This window comes from Schistocerca nitens, unplaced genomic scaffold (assembly GCF_023898315.1).
Source record: "Schistocerca nitens isolate TAMUIC-IGC-003100 unplaced genomic scaffold, iqSchNite1.1 HiC_scaffold_435, whole genome shotgun sequence".
Classification (NCBI taxonomy): domain Eukaryota; kingdom Metazoa; phylum Arthropoda; class Insecta; order Orthoptera; family Acrididae; genus Schistocerca; species Schistocerca nitens.
Window position 1 is genome coordinate 300,197 of NW_026045968.1, and position 21,506 is coordinate 321,702.

The following is a 21,506-nucleotide window of genomic DNA, read 5'->3' on the forward strand; positions in this document are numbered from 1 at the left end:
TCCTCATCGAACTCTGATGTCTTTGCTGCATCCGCCACATCAGGTTCCTGTGCAGCGGCAGACTCCTGCTTTTGCTCCTGGCGACGTTGTCTATTATCGCAACTATCGCGGTTCACAGCGTTGGCTCGCAGGGCGCATTCTTCGCTGCCTCGGCCGCGCGATGTATTTGGTTTTGGGGGCCTCTGGTGAGGTGCGTCGGCATCTCAATCAGCTGCGCCTCTGTCGTCGCCTGGGTTCTGCCGCTCCCCGTCTGCTTTCAGCGACGGAGCCGTCAGGTCAGCGCCCTGGGGACCCATCTACTGGCTCGCCTCATCCCCAGGTGTTACCGACGATGCCTTCCATTTTGCCTCATGGCGTCGCGCCGCCGCAGCCGCCGCCGGCGCCGCCAGCAGCGGACGCTTCGCTGCAGCCGCCTCGCGCCTCCCTGGGTCACGCGCCGCCGCTTGCTTCCCGTGACCAGCCGTCCTCCGCCATGGACCTCTTGCCCGCTCCGGACCAGATGTCGTCTTCGCCCGTCGGGTGCTCCGACCACATGGAGGTCGACCCTTCTGTCTCATTACGTGCGCATACACCTCATGTTGACGTGCACCCTGGAGTAGGTTTGCAGGCGTTTCCTAGCTCCCCTCGGACCGAATGGCCGGGTGCGGGTGGCACAGCCTCGCCTGTTGTTAGGCTCCCCACCTCATCGCATACGTCAACATGGGGTCCTCCCCACGGCGGGCGGAAGCCTTATCTCACGACCGTTCGCCGATTTGCGGGGGAGGAATGTGGTGTCACCGCTAGACACCACACTTGCTAGGTGGTAACTTAAATCGGCCGCGGTCCTGTAGTACATGTCGGACCCGCGTGTCGCCACTGTGTATTCGCAAACGTAGCGCCACCACAGGGCAGGTCACAAGACACGGACTTCACCTCGCCCCAGTTGTACGGACGACATAGCTTGCGACCTGACGTATCAAGTCATTCTCTCATTTGCCGAGAGACAGATTAAATAGCCTTCAGCTAGTCCATCGCTACTACCTAGCAAGGCGCCATGTGTATCATTGCTAATTGCTTACTACTATGCAAGAGATGTATTTCAACAAGAACAAGACTACATTAAAGTTAAGTATATTAAAATCTCTCTTCTTTTCTTTATAGTTTTCATCCAGTCTCCTGTTTCAGAATTTACGCCCGTCTGCGTTAGTTTCGCGTGCACCTAGCCACTCATTGTGTCGAGACCTTAGGGAATCGACACAACAGTTACATTTGGTTGTGTGTGTGTGTGTGTGTGTGTGTGTGTGTGTGTGTGTGTGTTTTGAAACAGTGAGTAAGATGGAAGGTGATAAACATTTTAAAATACGATAAAATGAGAAAGGACCCTCAATGAATATAAGTGCTTCACAAACCAGCAGGGCTGAACAGAGAGGAGTAAGCCTAGTACATGTTAAAGTAAAAAGAGGAGATTTTTGACGATGTTTCTTTGTTATTTACGGGCTGTGGAGTAGAAGCTGCTTCAAGTACGTCAGTTAATGTAACTGGTGGAGATAATGTAGAGCCTGGAAGTGACATGAAGCATGAAATCGGTAACAACCAGTTGTGTGATGGCAATGCTGGGAGTGTAACTGAATCAAATGTGTCAAATCTGGATACAAAATTTGGTATGGTATCGGTGGAACAACATAAACAGGAAACAGTAATTCAGAAAATAGAACCAAGATGTATGCAATAAATGTTTGCAGCTATAATGGGTTCTATAAAAGATGAACATACTAATTTTGCCGAAACAATTGGCCAGAAAATCAACGAAAAACTTGTAAGGCAAACTGCGGTTTAAAAAAATATGAGAAAATGATTTGAAGTCGTTAGAAAGTAAAGTGGATGGCAAAATTTCTCAAATTGAGAATATCTCCCAACAATCGATTAGAACTGTAAAAATTGAATTAACAGATGCCTTGAAAAAAGTTACTATTGCAAACAAAGGGTAGATGTGATAAAAGAATATGCCAAATGTATGGATGAAGTTAAAAGTGTGTCTGACCTAGTGGGTGTGTCAGAAGAAAATGTTCTTCAGCTGACTAACCAGGTAGAAGAGGTTGAAAATACATCGGGTGAGTATAGCAGTAGATTATGCGAAGTTGAAAGTAACCTCAGACATGGAACTAACACTTGTGGGTGTAGTTTTGTAGCAGAATCGTCTGAAATATATGTCGCTAACACGCAGTTTTTACGTTTTAATCCAACAGGAAATGTACATCCAAAAGATTTTTGTAAGGTATTATAACTGCCCATGAACTGGCGAAACAAAATTATTGCAGCTCCGAGGGATGAGTTCCATAAATTCGTTAGTTATTTGGAGAGAGTTGACAAGTTGTCGTATGAGGAGGAGCATGCAAATCGTAATCAGTGTAGAAAAGTTGTGGTATGTTTTCATAGAGAGAGTATCGACAGCAATTGAGGCATATATACCACATACATTAATGAGTGATGGTACTGATCCCACATGGTACACAAGACATGTCAGATCGTTGTTGCAGAAGCAACAAAAAAAAAGCATGCCAAATTGAAAAAAGCTCAGAATCCCCAAGATTGGCAAAGTTTTACAGAAGTTCGAAATATAGCGCGTACTTCAATTCGAGATGCTTTTAATAATTTCCACAACAAAATTCTGTCTCGAAATCTGGCAGAAAACCCAAAGAGATTCTGGTCATTCATGAAGCACACCAGTGGCAAGACGCAATCAATACCTTCACTCTGCGATAACTGTGAAGTCACTGATGACAGTGCCAATAAAGCAGAGTTATTAAACATGGTTTTTACGAAACTCCTTCAGCTAAGAAGACGAAGTAAATATCCCTGAATTCCAATTAAGAACAACTGCCAAGATGAGAAATATAGAAGTAGATATCCTCCATGTCACAAAGCAGCTCAAATCACTTAATAAAGACAAGGCCTACGGTCCAAATTGTATACCAGTCAGATTTCTCTCAGAGTATGCTGATAAAAAAAGCTCCATATTTAGCAATTATATACAACCACTCGCTCACAGAAAGATCTGTACCTAAAGACTCGAAAATTGATCAAGTCACACCAATACCCAAAAAGGGAAGTAGGAGTAATCTGCTGAATTATAGGCCCATCTGATTAACGTCGATTTGCAGTAGGGTTTTGGAACACATACTGTATTCGAACATTATGAAGTACCTGGAAGGAAACGATTTATTAACACATAGTCAGCACGGATTCAGAAAATATTCTTGTGATACACAACTAGCTCTTTATACTAATAAATTAATGAGTGCGATGGACAGAGGATGTCAAATTGATTCCATATTTTTAGGTTTCCAGAAGGCTTGCGACACGGTTCCTGACAAGCGACTTATCACAAAACTGCGTGCCTACGGAGTATCGCCTCAGTTGTGCCACTGGATTCGTGATTTCCTGTCAGAAAAGTCACACTTCGTAGTAATAGAAAGTCATCGAGTAAAACAGAAGTAATATCCGGCGTTCCCCTAGCAAGTCTTATAGGCCCTCTATTGTTCTTGATCTATATTAACGATATAGGAGACAATCTGAGTAGCCATCACAGATTGTTTGCAGATGATGCTGTCATTTACCGCCTTGAGTCGCAAAATGATTTAGATAATATATCTGTATGGTGTGAAATGTGGCAATTGACCCTGAATAAAGAAAAGTTTGATGTTATTCACATGAGTACTAAAAGAATTTAGGTAAATTTCGATTACGCGATAAGACACACAAAACTGAGGGCTGTAAATTCAGCTAAATACTTAGGGATTACTATTACAAATAACGTAAATTGGAACGATCACATAGATAACATTGTGGGTAGAGCAAACCAAATACTGGGATTCATTGGCAGAACACTTAGAAGGAGAAACAGGTCTACTAAAGAGACTGCTTACACCACGCTTGTCCGCCCTATTCTGGAGTATTGCTGTGCGGTGTGGGATCCGTATCAGGTGGGACCGACGGATGACATCGAAAAAGTACAAAGAAGGGCAACTCGTTTTGTATTATCGTGAAATAGGGAGATAGTGTCGCAGACACGATACGTCAATTGCAGCGGCAATCAATAAAACAAAGGCGTTTTTCGTTGTGACTGGATCTTCTCACGAAATTTCAATCACCAGTTTTCTCCTCCGATTGCGAAAACATTCGGTAGCCACCCACCTACATAGGGAGAAATGATCATCACGATAAAATAAGAGAAATCGGGTTTTTTTTTCCTTTATTGTAATTTTATCACCTTACACAAGGCGGGCTGTCAGGAGCTGAGTACGCCGCTCTTCAGCCTTGAGATTTACAATAAGTAAGAAATAGAGGGGACACAGAGAATACAATAAAAAATGGCGGGCAAAACAATGTAGACACCAAAAAACAAAAAAAAACAGGGAGCCGTTCACGCCTGATGAGAAAACATCACTGACACTAGTGGACACGGCGCACAAAACAGGGACGATGGCGATGGACACGTGAACAGTGGCGGCGTTCCGGCGAACAAACACTAAACACAAACGAAGACACACACACACACGAGACACTAATGGCGATGACCTCCGGCGCGCGAATGTTCACTATGCGTGTGCGAGTCCGGGGACCTGCCAAGAGAGGAGGAGGAGGAAGGGGAGTGGAAGAGCGAGAGGGGAGAGCAGAGATGCCACGGGCAAGGGAGAAAGGGGGAGGGAGGAAGGGGGAGGGGAAGCCCGGGGGAAGAGCGGTGGAGGGAGGGGATGTGGGAAAAGGAAAGAGAATGGAAGGAAAGAGAAGGGAAGGGAAGAGAAGGGAGGGAGGGTGCCTAAGGAAAAGGACACCGGAAGTGGGGGGTGAGGCAGGGTCAAAGTTGATACGAAGGGTAGATGCAAGGGAGGAGGACATCATCAGGGAGGGGGAGCTGGTGGAAGCCACCTTGGGAGAGGGTAAGGAGGGTGGACAGATGGAGACCGGGCGGGACGTGGGAATACAGGCGCGGCAGCGGGCGGCGGTGGGAGAGGATCGGGGAGACGAGCGGGTGAGGAGGGTCGAGTTTACGGCAGGTGTACAGGATGAGAAATCGGGGCTCACACAGAAAAATATAAGTGCTCGTTTTCCTGCGTGCCGTTCGAGAGTGGAACGGTAGAGAGACAGCATGAAGGTGGTTCATTGAACCCTCTGCCAGACAGTTTATTGTGAATAGCAGTGTAATCACGTAGAAGTAGATGTTGTATCGAACGACCAAACAATGCAGAACTGCGGCACAGTGTAAACGTAACAGAATTGGCGAGTGCCGCGAAAATAGCAGGGGCGGAGGTGCCGAGAGGTGGCGCTATCCACCAAATGATGGGCGAAATAATGGGGAGCAGGTGCACTATTATCGACCGTATTCTCCGGTGTGAGAGGAGGATGATGCGCCAAGGTGACAGCAAATGGTGGTGGACGTAAGAAATGGTACAGAAAAACTAAATGTCGTCTGTGAAAGGGCTAGCGTTTACAAGATGGGAAATAGTAATTTGAACACGCTAGCAAAAACCTACATACGTGTTAGAACTAAACAGCCAGGAATTGTAAGTGAGGAGCAAAAGGTAGTAACAGGCGGAACGCGCTATATACAAATCTGTACATTTAACGGAGGTTTAGGGGATTTTTTGGACGGACACACAAAATAAGCACTGTGTTCCAGACGAAGTGGGTGATGTATTTGCAGAAAATCTGACAGAACATGATTGCCAGAATGTCTTTAGTAACCAAGTTGAAGTCGAGTCATGTTCTGGGGAAGGAGGAAGTACAGAAGGTGCAGAATTACAGGAGATTAGTGATGTCAGTGTAGAAGAAATACTAGCGTCTATAAATGACGACGTTGGTGAGGCTACAAGGGAGGGGCAAGAAATTGGTGACCAAAATGGGGTCAGCCAACTAATTGTGGGAAAAAGGGAGAGACAGAAAGGAAAGGGAGAATGACGAAGCGCTGGAAAAAATTTGAGCTTTCATTTAGTGAACAGAATAGGGAGAAAAGGGTATTTCTGCAAAAATGTGTCTAATTTCTGGAAACAGAAGTTTTCGATTGAAGGGAGGCTGTGAACGATTTGTTGGAGGAGGGTTCTGACACCAGCTATGAAAGGAGGGTGTTGAGTCAGCCATTAAGTATTCTGCAAGTGTGTAACGAAGAAGTGCAGTGGTTTATGTTGGTTAGAATCGTTGCCAAATAGAAATGAACTTGTAATAATGCCAGTAATGGCGGTGCAAATAATTAGAGCCACAGAAAAGAGTTATAAAAACGTGTTAAACACGAAGTTCTCTTGCCAGTAAAAAAATGGTGTGCAAGTACTCCAAAACGTCCTTATAATCTCTGATCTATGTATCCGCCAATTGGCGGAGATTTTTCAAGCAGTAGAAAGGGATTATTAAATTTTAATGAAAATGTAATTTTTGAAAGTAATAGAAAATAACTTAACATTTACGCTAGTTGTCCATCCAGAGGAAATGTCGAACGTTAATAAAGTTTCATTTATTTAAAGCACTTTAAGAGTTATCAGACAACAAATTTCTGAGGTTTTACTTTTCTGCTAGCCCCTACATTCGCAATCTCAAATTTTACTTTCCGATTCTTTTTCGTGCTTTTTACTAAAATACTAATAAATACAATGTCTGTAGTATTATTCCGTTTCATTTGTAGTGCATGTGACACACAAAATGAAAGGAAAAAGGATTGCATGAAGGGACTTGGCCCCAGGACCCTCGGTTCAACGCTCTTAACTCTCTCTTTTGCGCCAACCGCTGACTGGGAGCTGTGCTGACAAATGACTCATTCCTCGTCCGACCCGCGCCGAAATACCTGCTGTTTGCCAAACGCTTGGCCTTCTGGAGCTCCCATTTATGTCACATTGACTTCTGGCCGAGCCCTGCAGAAACCATAAATCTGTAGGGAGCAGGTGAGCTGCCCTTGTGAGTGTAAAGGAAGAGAGAGACGTCTGTTCGACAGAGAAGGTAGAATAATTTCTGGCGGCGAAAATGCAAAGGATTTGGAATCATCCAGTCTTACGCTTTCCCAAATTTTCTCATTTAAATATGCATCTGCCACTTCTTGCAATATAAGGGAGATAATTTTCTGCCTTGCACAACAATCCAGCAGACATGCGAGACGCTAAATGAGGAGCATATGGGTAATCATTTATTTGTCATGTTGCTTTTAGCGCCGGGTGCCTCGAAAGAGATGCTTGGCATGCCCTTGATGCAGCTGCTTTCATTTAAGCAGAGGGGCTGCGTCTTTAAGGGAAGTGGAATCTCTCAGGAAAGAAAGGCGCTCGGAGACAACTGGCTGTGTGCTATAGTAAGGAACCAACCCTGGCATTTGACTAAACTGAAAACGGGAATCCACTGTAAATCATTTTCAACGCTTTCGGCAGATAGATTCAAACCACCTCACCTCCCGAATCCAGGGATTGCTAGCTCAGCGGCTCGGCTCGCTGAACTACCCGGGGTCGGTGGGAATCGAGGAAAACCGGTTGTTGTACAATAAAATAAAATGCCCCGCAACAAACGATTGAATTCTGACATAGTTTGTTTCTCCTTTACATGTGCATGTTTAGTCATTTGACACTGCATGGATGAGGACACATCTTTAAGATTTAACTGTGCATGGAATTGCTGGCTTCAGTTAGTGCGGTGTCACAAGAGCAGAAATAGGTTTCGTACGAAAGGGTGAGGGAGGGATGAAGGGTGCTGGCGGCTCGGAGGAATTCAAGCAGCGCGCTTTTGGAAACGAACTACAGAATGGGCTGTCTCATCCTGTACCCCCCACCCCTTACCCCCACCCCCGCCCCTGCCAAAAAATGGTTCCATATCGGAACTGACTTTCATAACTGATACTACCCAGGTGATAAGATTGGGTCACCTTTCGGCATCTTTTCCACTAATGACAGAAAACTGGGCAACATTTTTGAAAGGAATACAGCCATCGCCATTTAGGCGATAGTTTTCTTGATGAAAGCGATTTTTGGGCGACACAGCTGGATCCGAGTGTATTTTTGTGCACTGATTATAATTTAATGTTATTTTCTATGATATTTAGCACTTCGCTGCATTGTGAATACTGAAATATGGCAACCCCAAAGCTCCACCAGCCTCCGAGTAACGACTCCAGTGCTAACACTGAACTGCTATAGGCAGGTAATTACGCAATGACAGTAGTGCGTACATATTTTTAACTAACCATAATGCTGGCGGACGAATCAAAATCGATTTGCCTCTTCTTTCCTGTTACGAACTTATTCATAATTATAAACTATCACAACAGCACACAAACAATAAACGGTAGCACTTACATTACTTTCAACTGCAATTAACTGAAGTGGTTAACAAAACTGAACTCAAACAAGGCCAACATTTGGTTTTGGATAAGACAGCAACAGAGAGCTGATAGTGCTACGAATGTGTAGACAGCTCAAATCTATCTTTGAGCTAACTGACTACTGACAGGGCGTATCCCCCTTTCGTCGTGTGATTGGAAATCAAAATATCTTTCAATTTCAGTACATGGTACCTACGTCGTAAGTACTTTCGTTTGGGTGATATGGGGACCCCCCGGACATTCTCCACCACCCCTTTCCCTACCTCCTTGCGCCATTTCGTGTAGTTTGTTCTGTTACTGCGGGATGCGTTCCTTTTTTGTTTACTTTTCGTGCCATTGGGAGCGGCACACTCTCTCTTCCCCCCCCCCCCCTCCTCCTCGCTGTGTGTGTGTGTGTGTGTAGATTACTGCACCCGAGGTCTACGCGTCGCGTATTTCACTAATAACCACGATTTCCCTGGTCTTTGGTTCCAGCCTCGCCACTGATTAATTTTAGAGTAAAAACAATCAGCAATGGCGGCCAAAGACTTCCGGCACAAAAAGTCACACTCGTTCCGCCAGCGGCCTTGTCAGAGAGGCTGGAGGAGGGCTGCGAAACTGCTTCAAAAATGTCGAAGAATCAGCAGTGATCAACAGCACGAGGATGCAGGAGGCAATGGAAACCACTTGTGATAGGCGGTAAAACATTTTGTCACTGCAAAAATTTGAAAGAGAAAGTACGTATTTGTTGCAAAAACTTAACTGTGATTTTATAAAAGAAGCATTATATTCATTCAAAATGGCAGAAAAACAAGACAAGGAGAGAAAACGGGAATCTTTACGATCCTTTTCTGTTACTGTTTTTTGTGAGATGGCCTCGCGACTTCCGGGGAATGCCTGAACTGAGCAAAACTTTTGATTTCTGTGTTAATATATTGTACACCGCATCAGAGACAACACACAGTCGAAACCGGTTGTAACGACGTAGAAGGGACTGACGGTTTACGGTAGTTATAGCTGACACCCGCACAAACCGGTTTTTGCTTTGGATTTCAATAATAATTTCACGTCTGTAAATTTTAGGCTGTCTTGGGGTTGACTTTCGGAAAAGCAGCAGACATACGGTGCACCTACATACAGTTTTTACAATGCGGTATTTGTGGATAGGGACTGAAGAGGAATTTTTCTTACGTTTGTCCGCTACGTACAGCAATAGAATGCCGTCAAAATGCAATAAACTGCATTAAGTGAAGAAAGAAGGAGCAACGACATGAACGGTTCACTCATATTGAAGGTGGTCTTGGACTGAACGAGGTAACGTGTTGAGCACTTTTAGAACTCGCAGTGAGTGCTGTGAGGTAGGGCAGCCAGGAAGAACACACCTCCGCTTCAGTTACTGAATCACAACATTTAATCAACAGAACCAAAATGGTAAGACAGTATTCTGAACATAAATTACAGGAAGGCCTACACTTGCTCCTATGTTTCTCGTTAAAATGTACCACTAGAACTGACACGTGATTATATTTTCACGCAATTTGGGTGCATAGATCCTGAGAAATCAGTACTCAGAACAACCACTTCTGGCCGCAATAACGGCCTTGATACGCCTGGGCATTGAGTCAAACAGAGCTCGGATGGCGTGTACAGGTACAGCTGCCCACGCAGCTTCAACGCGATACCACAGTTCATCAAGAGTAGTGACTGACGTATTGTGACGAGCCAGTTGCTCGGCCACCATTGACCAGACGTTTTCAGCTGGTCAAAGATCTGGATAATGTACTGGCCAGGGCAGCAATCTAACATTTTCTGTATCCAGAAAGGCCCGTACAGGACCTGCAACATGCGGTCGTGCATTATACTATTGAAATGTAGGGTTTCGCAGTGATTGAATGAAGGGTAGAGTCACGGGTCGTAACACATCTGAAATGTAACGTCCACTGCGAACAAGAGGTGACCGAGACGTGTAACCAATGGCACCCCATACCATCACGCCGGGTGATACGCCAGTATGGCGATGACATATACACGCTTACAAAGTGCGTTCACCGCCATGTCGCCAAACACGGATGCGACCATCATGATGCTGTAAACAGAACCTGGATTCATCCGAAGAAAAGACGCTTTCTCATTCTTGCACCCAGGTTCGTCGTTGAGTACACCATCGCCGGCGCTCCTGTCTGTGATGCAGCGTCAAGGGTAACCGCAGCCATGTTCTCCGACCTGGTAGTCCGTGCTGCTGCAAATGTCATCGGACTGTTCGTGCAGATGGTTGTTGTCTTGCAAACGCCCCCACCTGCTGACTCAGGGATCGAGACGTGGCTGCACGATCCTTTACAGCCATGCGGATAAGATGCCTGTCATCTCGACTGCTAGTGATACGAGGCCGTTGGGATCCAGCACAGCATTCCGTATTACCCTCCTGAACCCACCAATTCCATATTCTGCTAACAGTAATTGGATCTCGACCAACGCGAGCAGCAATGTCGCGATTCGATAAACCGCAATCGCTATAGGCTACAATCCGACGTTTATCAAAGTCGGAAACGTGATGGTACGGCATTTCTCCTCCTTACACGAGGCATCACAACAACGTTTCACCGGGCATCGCCAGTCAACTGCAGTTTGTGTATGAGAAATCTGCTGGAAACTTACGTCATGTCAGATCATTGTAGGTGTCGCCACCGGCGCCAACCTTGTGTGAATGCTCTGAAAAGATAATCATTTGCATATCACAGCATCTTCTTCCTGTCGGTTAAATTTCATCTTCGTGCTGTAGCAATTTTAATGGCCAATCGTGTACTTAACACATGTAACCACAAAACATGAATGACGAATACCCTATTAATCCATCTGTGTTCTTTGAAAAAACAGCACACATTGGGATTTAATTTTCTAGTTTTCTATGACCGCAGCCAACTCAGTTGCTTTAACTTTAAATGCAGTACAATAACGCATACTACAATATACTGTCCTACTTAAGGTAATCTGTTATATTTGTTTGCTTCTCGCATGTAAGATGTGTGTACGCACTTTGCATTTACGTTGTATTCGTTGTGAGGCCTAATTTGAAGACAACAATCTGCTGAAATCGAAAGTTTGAAAATAAGCGTTACGTCTACGAATACTCAACAACCAAAAACGAACATTGGGCGTTACAGCCGATGTGTTTCCCCGAAACTGGATTAAACATCGTACTTTTATACGATAAGTCACAAAAAGGGATGTCGTACTAAGCGACTTTTTAAATATAGCGTTGACACAGGCTTTAGATGGAACCATTAGACTTCCGTGTCACGGCCAACAAGTAGTTAAAAGGGATGTCGCTATGAACAGTCGCGAATGTATGTATACGCAAGGCCGTGTGACCTGTAATCGAGAAAGTGGCCAGATGCTTCCTCCGTTGGCAAAAGATTCCGGATGGGTCAGCCATTCGGATCCCTTTCAGGGGACTGTCTAGGGGGAGGTGGCCAAAGGAAAAGGCGGAAAACGAACGAAAGGTTTCCGTTGTATGACCTGGGGCATGAAATGTCACAAGTTTGAACTTGTGGTAGGGAAGGGGCAAAATCTGAAATGGCAAATGGTAAGGCTCAATATAGACACAGTGGGGTTCAGTGAAGCGAAATGGGAAGAAGACATGGGTTTCAGTCACACAGGTATACGGCTATATCAACAACGGCAGAAAATGGTACAACGGGAGTAGGATTCGTTATGAAAAGGAAGGTAGGACAGAGTGAATTACTGTGAACCGTTCGGTGACAGGGCAGTTTTCAGGGCTGAAGAGGTGATTCAGTATAAAAGGGGGATGAAAATGTATAATCCGTTCATCATAAGAATAAACATCATTAAGTTGCGTTAAATGAAACTTTAACCCTTTGTTGCCTGACGGTACTTAAAAGTACCAGTAAGTTTTGACTCTCATTACTTTCTCGTGGTGCCGTTTCGTGATCTGAGAGCCTGTCAGTACGTAACAGTAACTCTGCTCTACTGTTTCATAGATGTTATTGTGCAATACATAGACCTCTCTGGCAGTCAGAGCTTGAAATTGTTTTTCGCGCGCTGCTGTGAAAACAGAAGATTGTATGTGCTTGTTTCCATGGTGTTGCCTGAATTTGTGCGCAATTTATTGAAACTTCCGTTGAGTTTTCCATTGTACATACTTCTTTGTTTTTTTTATAGTCGTTTGAGGCATTATGTTACAAGTGAATGAGATAAAGTGGAAAATATAAAGCGGACTTATTAGTACCGTCAGGTTGTGCGAACACTTTATTGTAGCAACAATGCATTACCTCTCGCTAGTTGTTCTGTCCACTTTTTCTCACACAGAAATCCGTAAATACATTTGCCTGTGGAACAATTAGAACAAACAGGAAAGGTTTGCCAGGGAATTTACCTAAAGAAAAATGTCTAAATCAAATCACAGAGAGTCATCTTTAGACCTAACAGTATTTCAATGGAAGGAAAATAAAGTAGTGTATTTTGCGTCAAACTTCCATGGCACTGAACAGAGGGTAGTGACAAGAAAATAGAAAGATGGAACTAGTATGACTATACCATGTCCAATTACTGTATGTGATTACAATAAAAACATGGGTGGTGTGGATCATGCAGACAGCTTACGTTCAACTTATGGTCTTGACAAGCGATCAAAGAAATGGTGGCACCGCCTCTTCTGGGGACCAACAGAAATTGCTTTTGTCAATGCTTACTTCATTTTCAGTGATCTACATGGGGCACTGCCACTGCTGGAATTCAGGCGTGCTGTAGCACTAGGGCTAATGAATGAACAGCAAGCGCCAAATCTCAAAAAGAGAAACTCTGGTAAAGATGAAATAACTCTCCCAAAGAGAAGGAAGGATAGCTTTTCTGTTCCGAAGGATGTACGTCTTGGCAACCGAGGGAACCATTTTGTGGTGTTCAGTTGTAAAAGAGGACGATGCGAAATGTGTGCGAAAAATAAAATTCAGTCGAGACCACATTTTCACTGTAGTACATGTAAAGTGTATTTGTGCTGCAGTGAGAAAATTAACTGTTTCCTACAATTTCATGAGGTATCACTAAATATGTGATATGTATAAAATGTCAAAAATGTATAGCTAAGTTACTATGTATTGTGAAGTTGCTCTAGAATAAATTTATGCGAAATTTAAAAAAAAATTCAGAAATATCATATTTCTGTTAATTAATTTTCTAATGTAAAAATATTTAATATTATGTGGCATAAAGTACAAGTTATAAAAATTGGAGCATTTTTCTGTGCATGTTGTGATTCTGTCCATGGAGTCTGACGGTACTTCTGAGTACCAGGAGAGAAAAAAGTTGTGAAAAATAAAATAAAATTTTACAAAAAATCCTACCATCATTTGAGGCCACAATAGCATAAATTCTGCAAAGAAAATGTTAAAAAGTAAATTTTATCTTATGTCAGAAAACAAAGGGTTAAGATATGCTAATATATTAACAGCCATCAACGTTTTTCGTAATCATGCTGTAGCTGCGTAGTTTTTATTTCAAAATACGTGTACAGTCACTGTCTCTGCAGCTTTGTGCTCTGATTGTTGCGCTCTTAATGCGCAGTATGAAAATGGCTGAGGCTGCTCTGTTCCGTGGTGAAACACGTATGTGGAATACGGCTAAAACGTGCCGAGAAATAGGCTGTTGGTAATGTTTTTCATAAATTTACGGAGATTATCGGCTTTGAAGTTTCTCTGGCGTTATATATAACGCAGGTCACGAACGAATGTTTATTGAACGAATAGCGCAGTCGGTGGCGTAGTGGAAAATGGTTCAAATGGCTCTTAATCACTATGGGACTTGACATCTGAGGTCAGCAGTACCCTACACTTAAAACTACTTAAACCTAACTAACCTAAGGACATCACACACATTGATGCCCAAGGCAGGGTTCAAACCTGCGACCGTAGCAGCAGCGCGGTACCGGACTGCGAGGACGGCTGTCGTTGCCGCGGTCTCCACGGTCAGCTCAGCGGCCACCTGCCGCTCGCACTCCGCCTTCAGCCCTGACGCCCCGTACTTATCTGCTGCGGCCAGCAGCTGGGGGGCCGTGCCGGGCAGCTGGGGGGCCCGCAGGGTGTACAGGTAGGAGACCAGCTGCCTCAGTACCGGGCCCCCCACATCGGCAATGCTCACCACGCCGGTGCTCGTCTCGAGGGTGTCGTGGGCGAACATGGCTGCCAACACTGGGCTCCTGTCCGCCAGGACGGCCCTGTGCGCCACCAGCCGCGTGTCACCTGCCTCGAGTATCACCATGGCGTCGTCCCCGGCGTCCAGGAGTGCACCCAGGTCCACAGTCACTGTCTCCGTCACGTCCTTAACTGCTTCCATTGCGGACGATTCTGAAACACGGCAACGCGGAGCAGCCCTTTCAGCATACAGGTGACTGACGATACTTCTACGAGTGACAGCCACACCTGTCTCCAGCGACAGCTGATAAATGTTGTCTGTCATCAGTCAGTTTCAACACTATCACACCCTTTCTGTCAGACTGAGGCCATTGGTGAATAACTGCAAATCTTTAGTAATAACATTTTCAAGAGTTCCTTTCCTTTCAGCACATTTCATTTGGAGTACAAGCTCCAGATGCGGCAAAGACGTTATCTCCAAATTTTTTCTACAGCGAAATGTTACTTGGTCCGGAAACGGTGTAAGTAGGCTGTTTAGGTTTTATTGGTAACGCCACCTCTGTATAAAAAATCACTGGCTGTGCTGTGTGCAGTCTGTGGCTGCTTTGCATTGTTGTAATACTCAACCATTGTAGTGTTAGGCAGCCGGCTGTGAACAGCGCGTAGCGTTGCGCAGTTGGAGGTGAGCCGCCAGCAGTGGTGGATGTGGGGAGAGAGATGGCGGAGTTTTGAAATTTGTCATGAACTGCTATATATATATATATATATATATATATATATATGATATCAAGGTAAATACATTGTTTGTTCTCTATTAATATCTTTCATTGGTAACTATCCCTATCAGTAGTTAGTGCCTTCCATAGTTTGAATCTTTTATTTAGCTGGCAGTAGTGGCGCTCGCTGTATTGCAGTAGTGGGAGTAACCAAGATTTTTGTGAGGTAAGTGATTTGTGAAAAATACAGGTTAATGTTAGTCAGGGCCATTCTCTTGTAGAGATTATTGAAAGTCAGATTGCGTTGCGCTAAAAATATTGTGTGTCAGTTTAAGTACAGTCGTGTATAAATGCTCAAAAGGGGACGTTTCATATGTCGACCCTTAGCCTAGGATACCTCACTGGAATCTTCTGATTTTTTTTCTTGTAGTTTGTGTAATTAGTGTAGCTTTTGTTTATTGCCAGCGTGTAATTATAGAGAGAATTTCCATTGAAGTTGTAGTTTTTCATTGTTGTACAGTAAAACATTTGTGGCATGCATGTAGATTTGCACCAAGTATTTCGCAGCTGCGCTTGCAATTAACTACATATTATTTTCAGTGCTATGTTAATGTGTTCTCTTATTTTTGATCTTCAAATTGTGTTTTTCTGTGTTGTCATGTGAAATACTGTGACAATGATGACGTGTGAAAAACGCAATACTAGGCTCCGAAGTAAACTGAGAAATGACAGTGAAAATGAAAGCAGTTTGTTAGCGCCACCGAGTAATGAATTAACTGATGTTCAAAGTAGTAATTTGGTAATTGTGCATAGGGAAATGGAGCGGGCGGCAAACAATGGTGTAGACAGTGAAACAATTAGAGAACAGGGAAGCATTATCGATCGATCGGTCGGCAACAGCTCGCCTCAGGAGTCCGAAATGACAGGAAACAATCTCGCAAATACTGTAGATTCAGGTTTTGGGTCCTCACCGTTTTCTCAAATAAGTCAAGACACATTTTCTGCTTGTCAAAATGTGACTGTTGCCGGTGCAAATGCACTGCCGAAAAGCACTGAGGAACGTGTTTCAGACACCAGTGCATTGTTATTACAGTTAATGCAACAAATGGGACAAAGGCTACAAAAGTTAGACATAACGCTTGAACAAAATCAGAAACAAATGGAACAAAATCAGAGTCAAACACAGCAAAAGCTACAAAAGTTAGATACAATGGAACAAAATCTTCAAAAGTTAGACTCATTGGAGCAAACTCTTGAACAAACACGTGAGGATTTAACTACTGAGTTACATCACATTGAATCGAAATGTCAAAAAGTCTGTAATGACGTAAAAACACGAATTTGTGAGCATTTCCAATCTATTTTTTCGCGTCATGAAAATGCACTACAGAATCACGAAGCAGCCATAAAAGAACTGCAAACTACTGTTCATGAAAATCATGAGACCTTGCAAGCTGAATTTGACTCAGTTGCATCTACCGATTCGGTTACACAACTTGCAAAAACTCAGGAAAACTTGAAGGACACAGTAGATTCGATTTCAACACAAATGGACACACTGAAACTTGGTTCAGAAAAACACACTGAGGAAATGTGTTCACTATCGGAGAAAGTAGCCGAACTTTCGGATCAGGTCACTAACTTATCTACAAAGGTAGATGATGATCTGAATGACACAAGACCTGTAGCCTTCACTGACACAGAAGAGTATGAACAAATTAGGAAATTCTCAAACAAAATCAGAATCAAATTAATACGCAACACCAAAGAGAAATCCGAGAAGTACAAGATCAGCTGACACAGGTAATACAAGAATTACGTATTTCAGAGGACACTCGCGCCCCCAATACAGGAAGAGGGACATAGAAATACGGAACGGCCACAAAATAATAACACAGCGCATGTCGGAAATTATGAAAGAAATTGGCAAGGTGCACCGAATTTTGAAGTGGAACGGCCGAAACGACGTAACAATGACCGATATGCGACTCGCCGACATGATAACTTTGACTGTAAGCTGTTCATTACTGCACGTAAATTCAAAACATTTAAGAATTCTGCCAACGACATTCATCCACAAGCGTGGCTCCATCAATTCTCTCATTGTTTTCCCCCCAACTGGTCATTGGAGCACAGGTTAGGATTTATGTGTGGCTACTTGGAGAATGAACCAGCTGTAAGAATGCGATCGGTCATTCACGATTGTCACAGTGAAGGAGATTTTTATCATGCCTTCCTCTCAGCATATTGGTCTCAAGCTACACAAGACCGAGTAAAACATAGCATCATAATGATGAATCATTTCGAACAATCTGAATTTTCCAGTATTATGAAATATTTTGAAGACATGTTGCCTAAGAATCAGTATCTTTCAAACCCATACAGCCCCTCAGAACTCATCCGAATTTGCTTAATCAAATTACCTGAACATTTACGGCATATTATTTTGGCAGGACGTTGCAAAGACGACATTGAAGCTTTTCAGGGACTCCTACAAGAATTAGAAATTGACACAGACAGTCGCGGGATGCGAAAACAGGAAAACAATCACTACAGGTCACATCCGTCACAATTCCGTGACGACAGAAATAATAAATGGACACGACAAGGGTACTCTCACAACACAAATCGTGACCACAACAGACACCACCCTTATGACAACCGTTGGCAGAATAATAGTTACAGAGAAAGATCGCATTTCCGTAGTAATGAATATGACATAGATAACCATAGAAACAGGCAATATGGGTACCAAAACAATTATTATCAAGGGAGGCAGAATAACTTTAGACGCAACGGTCCAGCGCGCAGTTACGATTCAGGGAGAAATTCTCCACCACTTAACCGACAAGGAAGAAACTACGGAACCTACCGACATGACGACAGACGATATATTCGTAACGACAGACCTGAAATGCATCAGAACTGGCGGGATTTAAACAGAGCTGGGCCGTCTCGACAAGGCGAATTTGTACAAGCTAGGTCTCCTAATCCCAATAACGACACGCGCCAACAAAGAGACAGACAATGACTCGCACAGCAGGCAGCTCCGTGCGCCAGCTGGCTCAGAGAAAAATAACATAGACGCTAACCTTGAGAAAAATTCCAGTATTCTTTACCGACGTATACCGCATGACAATTGCATTCAAGTTCAAACTCTGAGTACTATGAAGAGTAAAGAGTTACACCACATTTCACATGTAAAACCATTTATTGAGAGATAATCTGCTTTTTAACTTAGTCTTTGCCATAAAATTTTTCGCTTCACATTTCTAGTATGCTTTGTCAGACTTAGAATCTGTTAACATGCAACAATGTTTGAAGTTAAATATCCAATCAAGAACCAAGAGAACTTATTTAAACAGAAATTACGAATGCATTGTTATAGTGAACAGACGACACATTGTTGTTATTTGTACATTCTTGCTTGTTAGTTACACGATTACGTAACGACTATCAGGCTTACATACTTAGGACACATACTAGTACTGCTAATGAGATTTTAGTGCAACATTTTGGTTGGATTCAAGGTGCTTTCTGAGAGATACCAGATGACACAGTGGTTAGTTTGACAGCTACACGACTATATCACGACGCTACTAATGTGTGACACAATTTACATTGTTGCTTTTGCAGTGTTTCTGTTTTATATCTGCACAGTTTTCTGTTTTATTCTGGAAAGTAAAACATGTTTTAGTAGTAACTTTTGTGGTATAGCTACAGTGAGACAGCCTTTTTCGTAGCACAACAATACGTTACAGCACAGTACGTTCTTCATCACAACAATAAGCGTAATAACTAAGATATCTATACGCAAAGCATTTCACTTTTGTTTATCATGAGGTAAGTACATTGACTTCTGCAGAACTTAGCTTTCGGAGGACGATAACTACGAGACTTCCACAGAGATTATCTTACAACATGACGCACAGTTTAGCGCTACAGGACACGTATTTGAGTGATTAATTTTGTACATAAAACATTTATTTTTAAAGATTTTTAAATTGCAAAGAAAGTTTTCCGTGATACATTTCATTCCATTGCTGTAATCTGTAACACCTGAGAGTATAATTACATTAATCCTCAGGGGGGTACACGCCTACTTTGTGTACCATGTGTTTGGCAAGCACAAGGAGCCCTAGCTAATATGGTATTTGCTTATACAACTTCACACATCGGTACCATATTTTTGTAACACACAAATTACACAGCTATGTGATCATTTAACTCAGAGATAAACATTTTTTTAATACATCAGTGTCATGTTTACGCAATTTCACAGTTGGGTAACTTCACACTTATGAAATTGTATTTTTGTCTGTACTTTGTGAACTGTTCATATTTTTTCGGAACCATTGTGATACTATGAGAGCTTTGAATGATGTATTTGGTAAGGGAGCATGATTTTAAAGTGCGTTTGAGGCAGATGACACTTTTGACATGAGCAGAGAATTTTTTTAGGTTTTGAAATTATTGGAGGAAGCTACGACGTTTTTGAGATTTGACTGAGGTTTTATGATATTATTACGGCGACGATGTGTATTATGTTGTTGAGGTATGTTTATTATCAATGAGATGATGCTATATGAGGAATCTGATTATGCTACGTATGTTACGATGAAATATTGAAGTGTCGACGAATATTTATATGTATAATAAGGTAAGGAGTAATGAATAGTGTTTAGGAACTGTGGTTTGTGAAAAAGGATGTTGGAAACCGAGAAATCGTACTTTAAGGTTATGAAATGTGTGTAAATGGGTGAATGTATCACAATGCTGGCGAAAAGTTTTTGGACGCTGTTATATTTATAGGATTTTGTTTCTACAGATTTGTAACCCAAATTCTTGACCTGTGAAATATTTTTATATGAGACTGTCACTGTAGTGGAAACTGGTGTCATAAATATTTCGGTAAGAAAGTTCAGTGACCACCTGCACGTAATGCGTCGTGGGCACCCAGCTGAGCAGCCAGGTGTGTCAGACGCCTGGAGAAAAAGCCATTATTGCGAGCCCTTTTCAGCGGCACAGGTAGGAAAAAAAAAAGGTAGGCCATTATCCTCGCTATTGACGTTCCTTTGTAGAGAGCATCGCAAAAACGACACGGTCGAACTTGAAAACATATGTTTACACTGTGGAGCTCTTAATTTATGATATTTACAGAAATGCCTAATGAAATGACGAGGAATATTTTTACATCTGCACACCTGGTTCTGACAAGCGTCTTTCTACGAGAGTTGAGAGAATTTCTACTAACTTATGAAATGTCACATGACTATTGAATGATATTTTTATGCTTTGGTTTGCGTAATTGCTTATTTCATTTGATATCTGGTTTCCAGCTGTCTTGCAGCATTGGTTTCATAAAATAAAATTAAATGCATTTGCTAATGTGAACACTTTCTGTCAACAGATCTATTAAATAATTACTTTATGATCCACATTCTTGGAAAAAGGAGCTCTTGGAATGGAAAGAACAATAAGAAGGGACTAGTAACAGGAACTGCATACATAATTTTCTTTTAAACTACTTGGTAATTTTTATGGTAGAGTAAGTTATCGTGATGCATCACTCTAGTGTTAAGATGTGACATAGGTATTAGACATGGCCATTTTTAGTGTAATATTTTTTTATGCTTGAGGTCTAGGTTTAAATTTTATTTGCTGCTGCTGTTTGCCAGGCATAGTGTTACTAAATTTCACTTTGTATTACTCTGTTAAGCTAGTTTTACTACTGATTTATTTTTCTTGTTGCTGCACATTGGCTCATATTAGTTGTAATGTTGAATTGCTTGGTAATTTAGATTTACTGTAGCTTGCTTTGCAAATTTCCATTCCTTTTTGTCATTGCTGTTTGTGTTAATTGTTTTGTGCTGCTGCATTGCCTCGTTCCTTAGTTTAGCATCTGAGCTCAGTAGATTTAAGTTAGCTTAAGAGGGGTAGACTATATAAGAACCTAACTATGGAGAATAGGGAAAGAATGCATTGAAAGTTATATGAAAACGATTTAGGCCAAAATGAGTACTGTACAATGAGCGATAATTATTTTGAAAGAAATATGGTTAGAATACAGAAAAGAGGTATTGATAGGACTTTTTGGGAATAATGATGAATGACGGGAGATCTCCAAGAAGTAAAGAAAGTTTTGTTTGCAAAATACTGCAGTAAAAGAAACCCTGTCCTTTCCTTGTGTTATTCCACTATATGTTTGTGTACCCTTGGGTATTTATGTTTTTTTCCTGTCTTTATATTTTTATCTGATAAGACTTATGTTTAGAATTTTTCAACTACTATTATTTAACTTGTAAATATGCTTAGACATTATTTATTCTGTTTTGTTTTAAT

The 21,506-nt window shown here is 42.4% G+C and overlaps 1 protein-coding gene across 1 annotated transcript in view; it reads right to left on the reverse strand.

The window, feature by feature from the left end:
* Positions 1-21,506, reverse strand: part of LOC126232127 (ankyrin repeat domain-containing protein 65-like) — a 131,615-nt gene that overhangs the window by 63,006 nt on the left and 47,103 nt on the right. The window contains exon 2 of the mRNA XM_049942435.1: positions 14,218-14,661. Within this exon, the coding sequence (XP_049798392.1) occupies positions 14,218-14,650 (433 nt within the window). The 5' untranslated portion in view covers positions 14,651-14,661. The remainder of the gene's footprint in view (positions 1-14,217; positions 14,662-21,506) is intronic.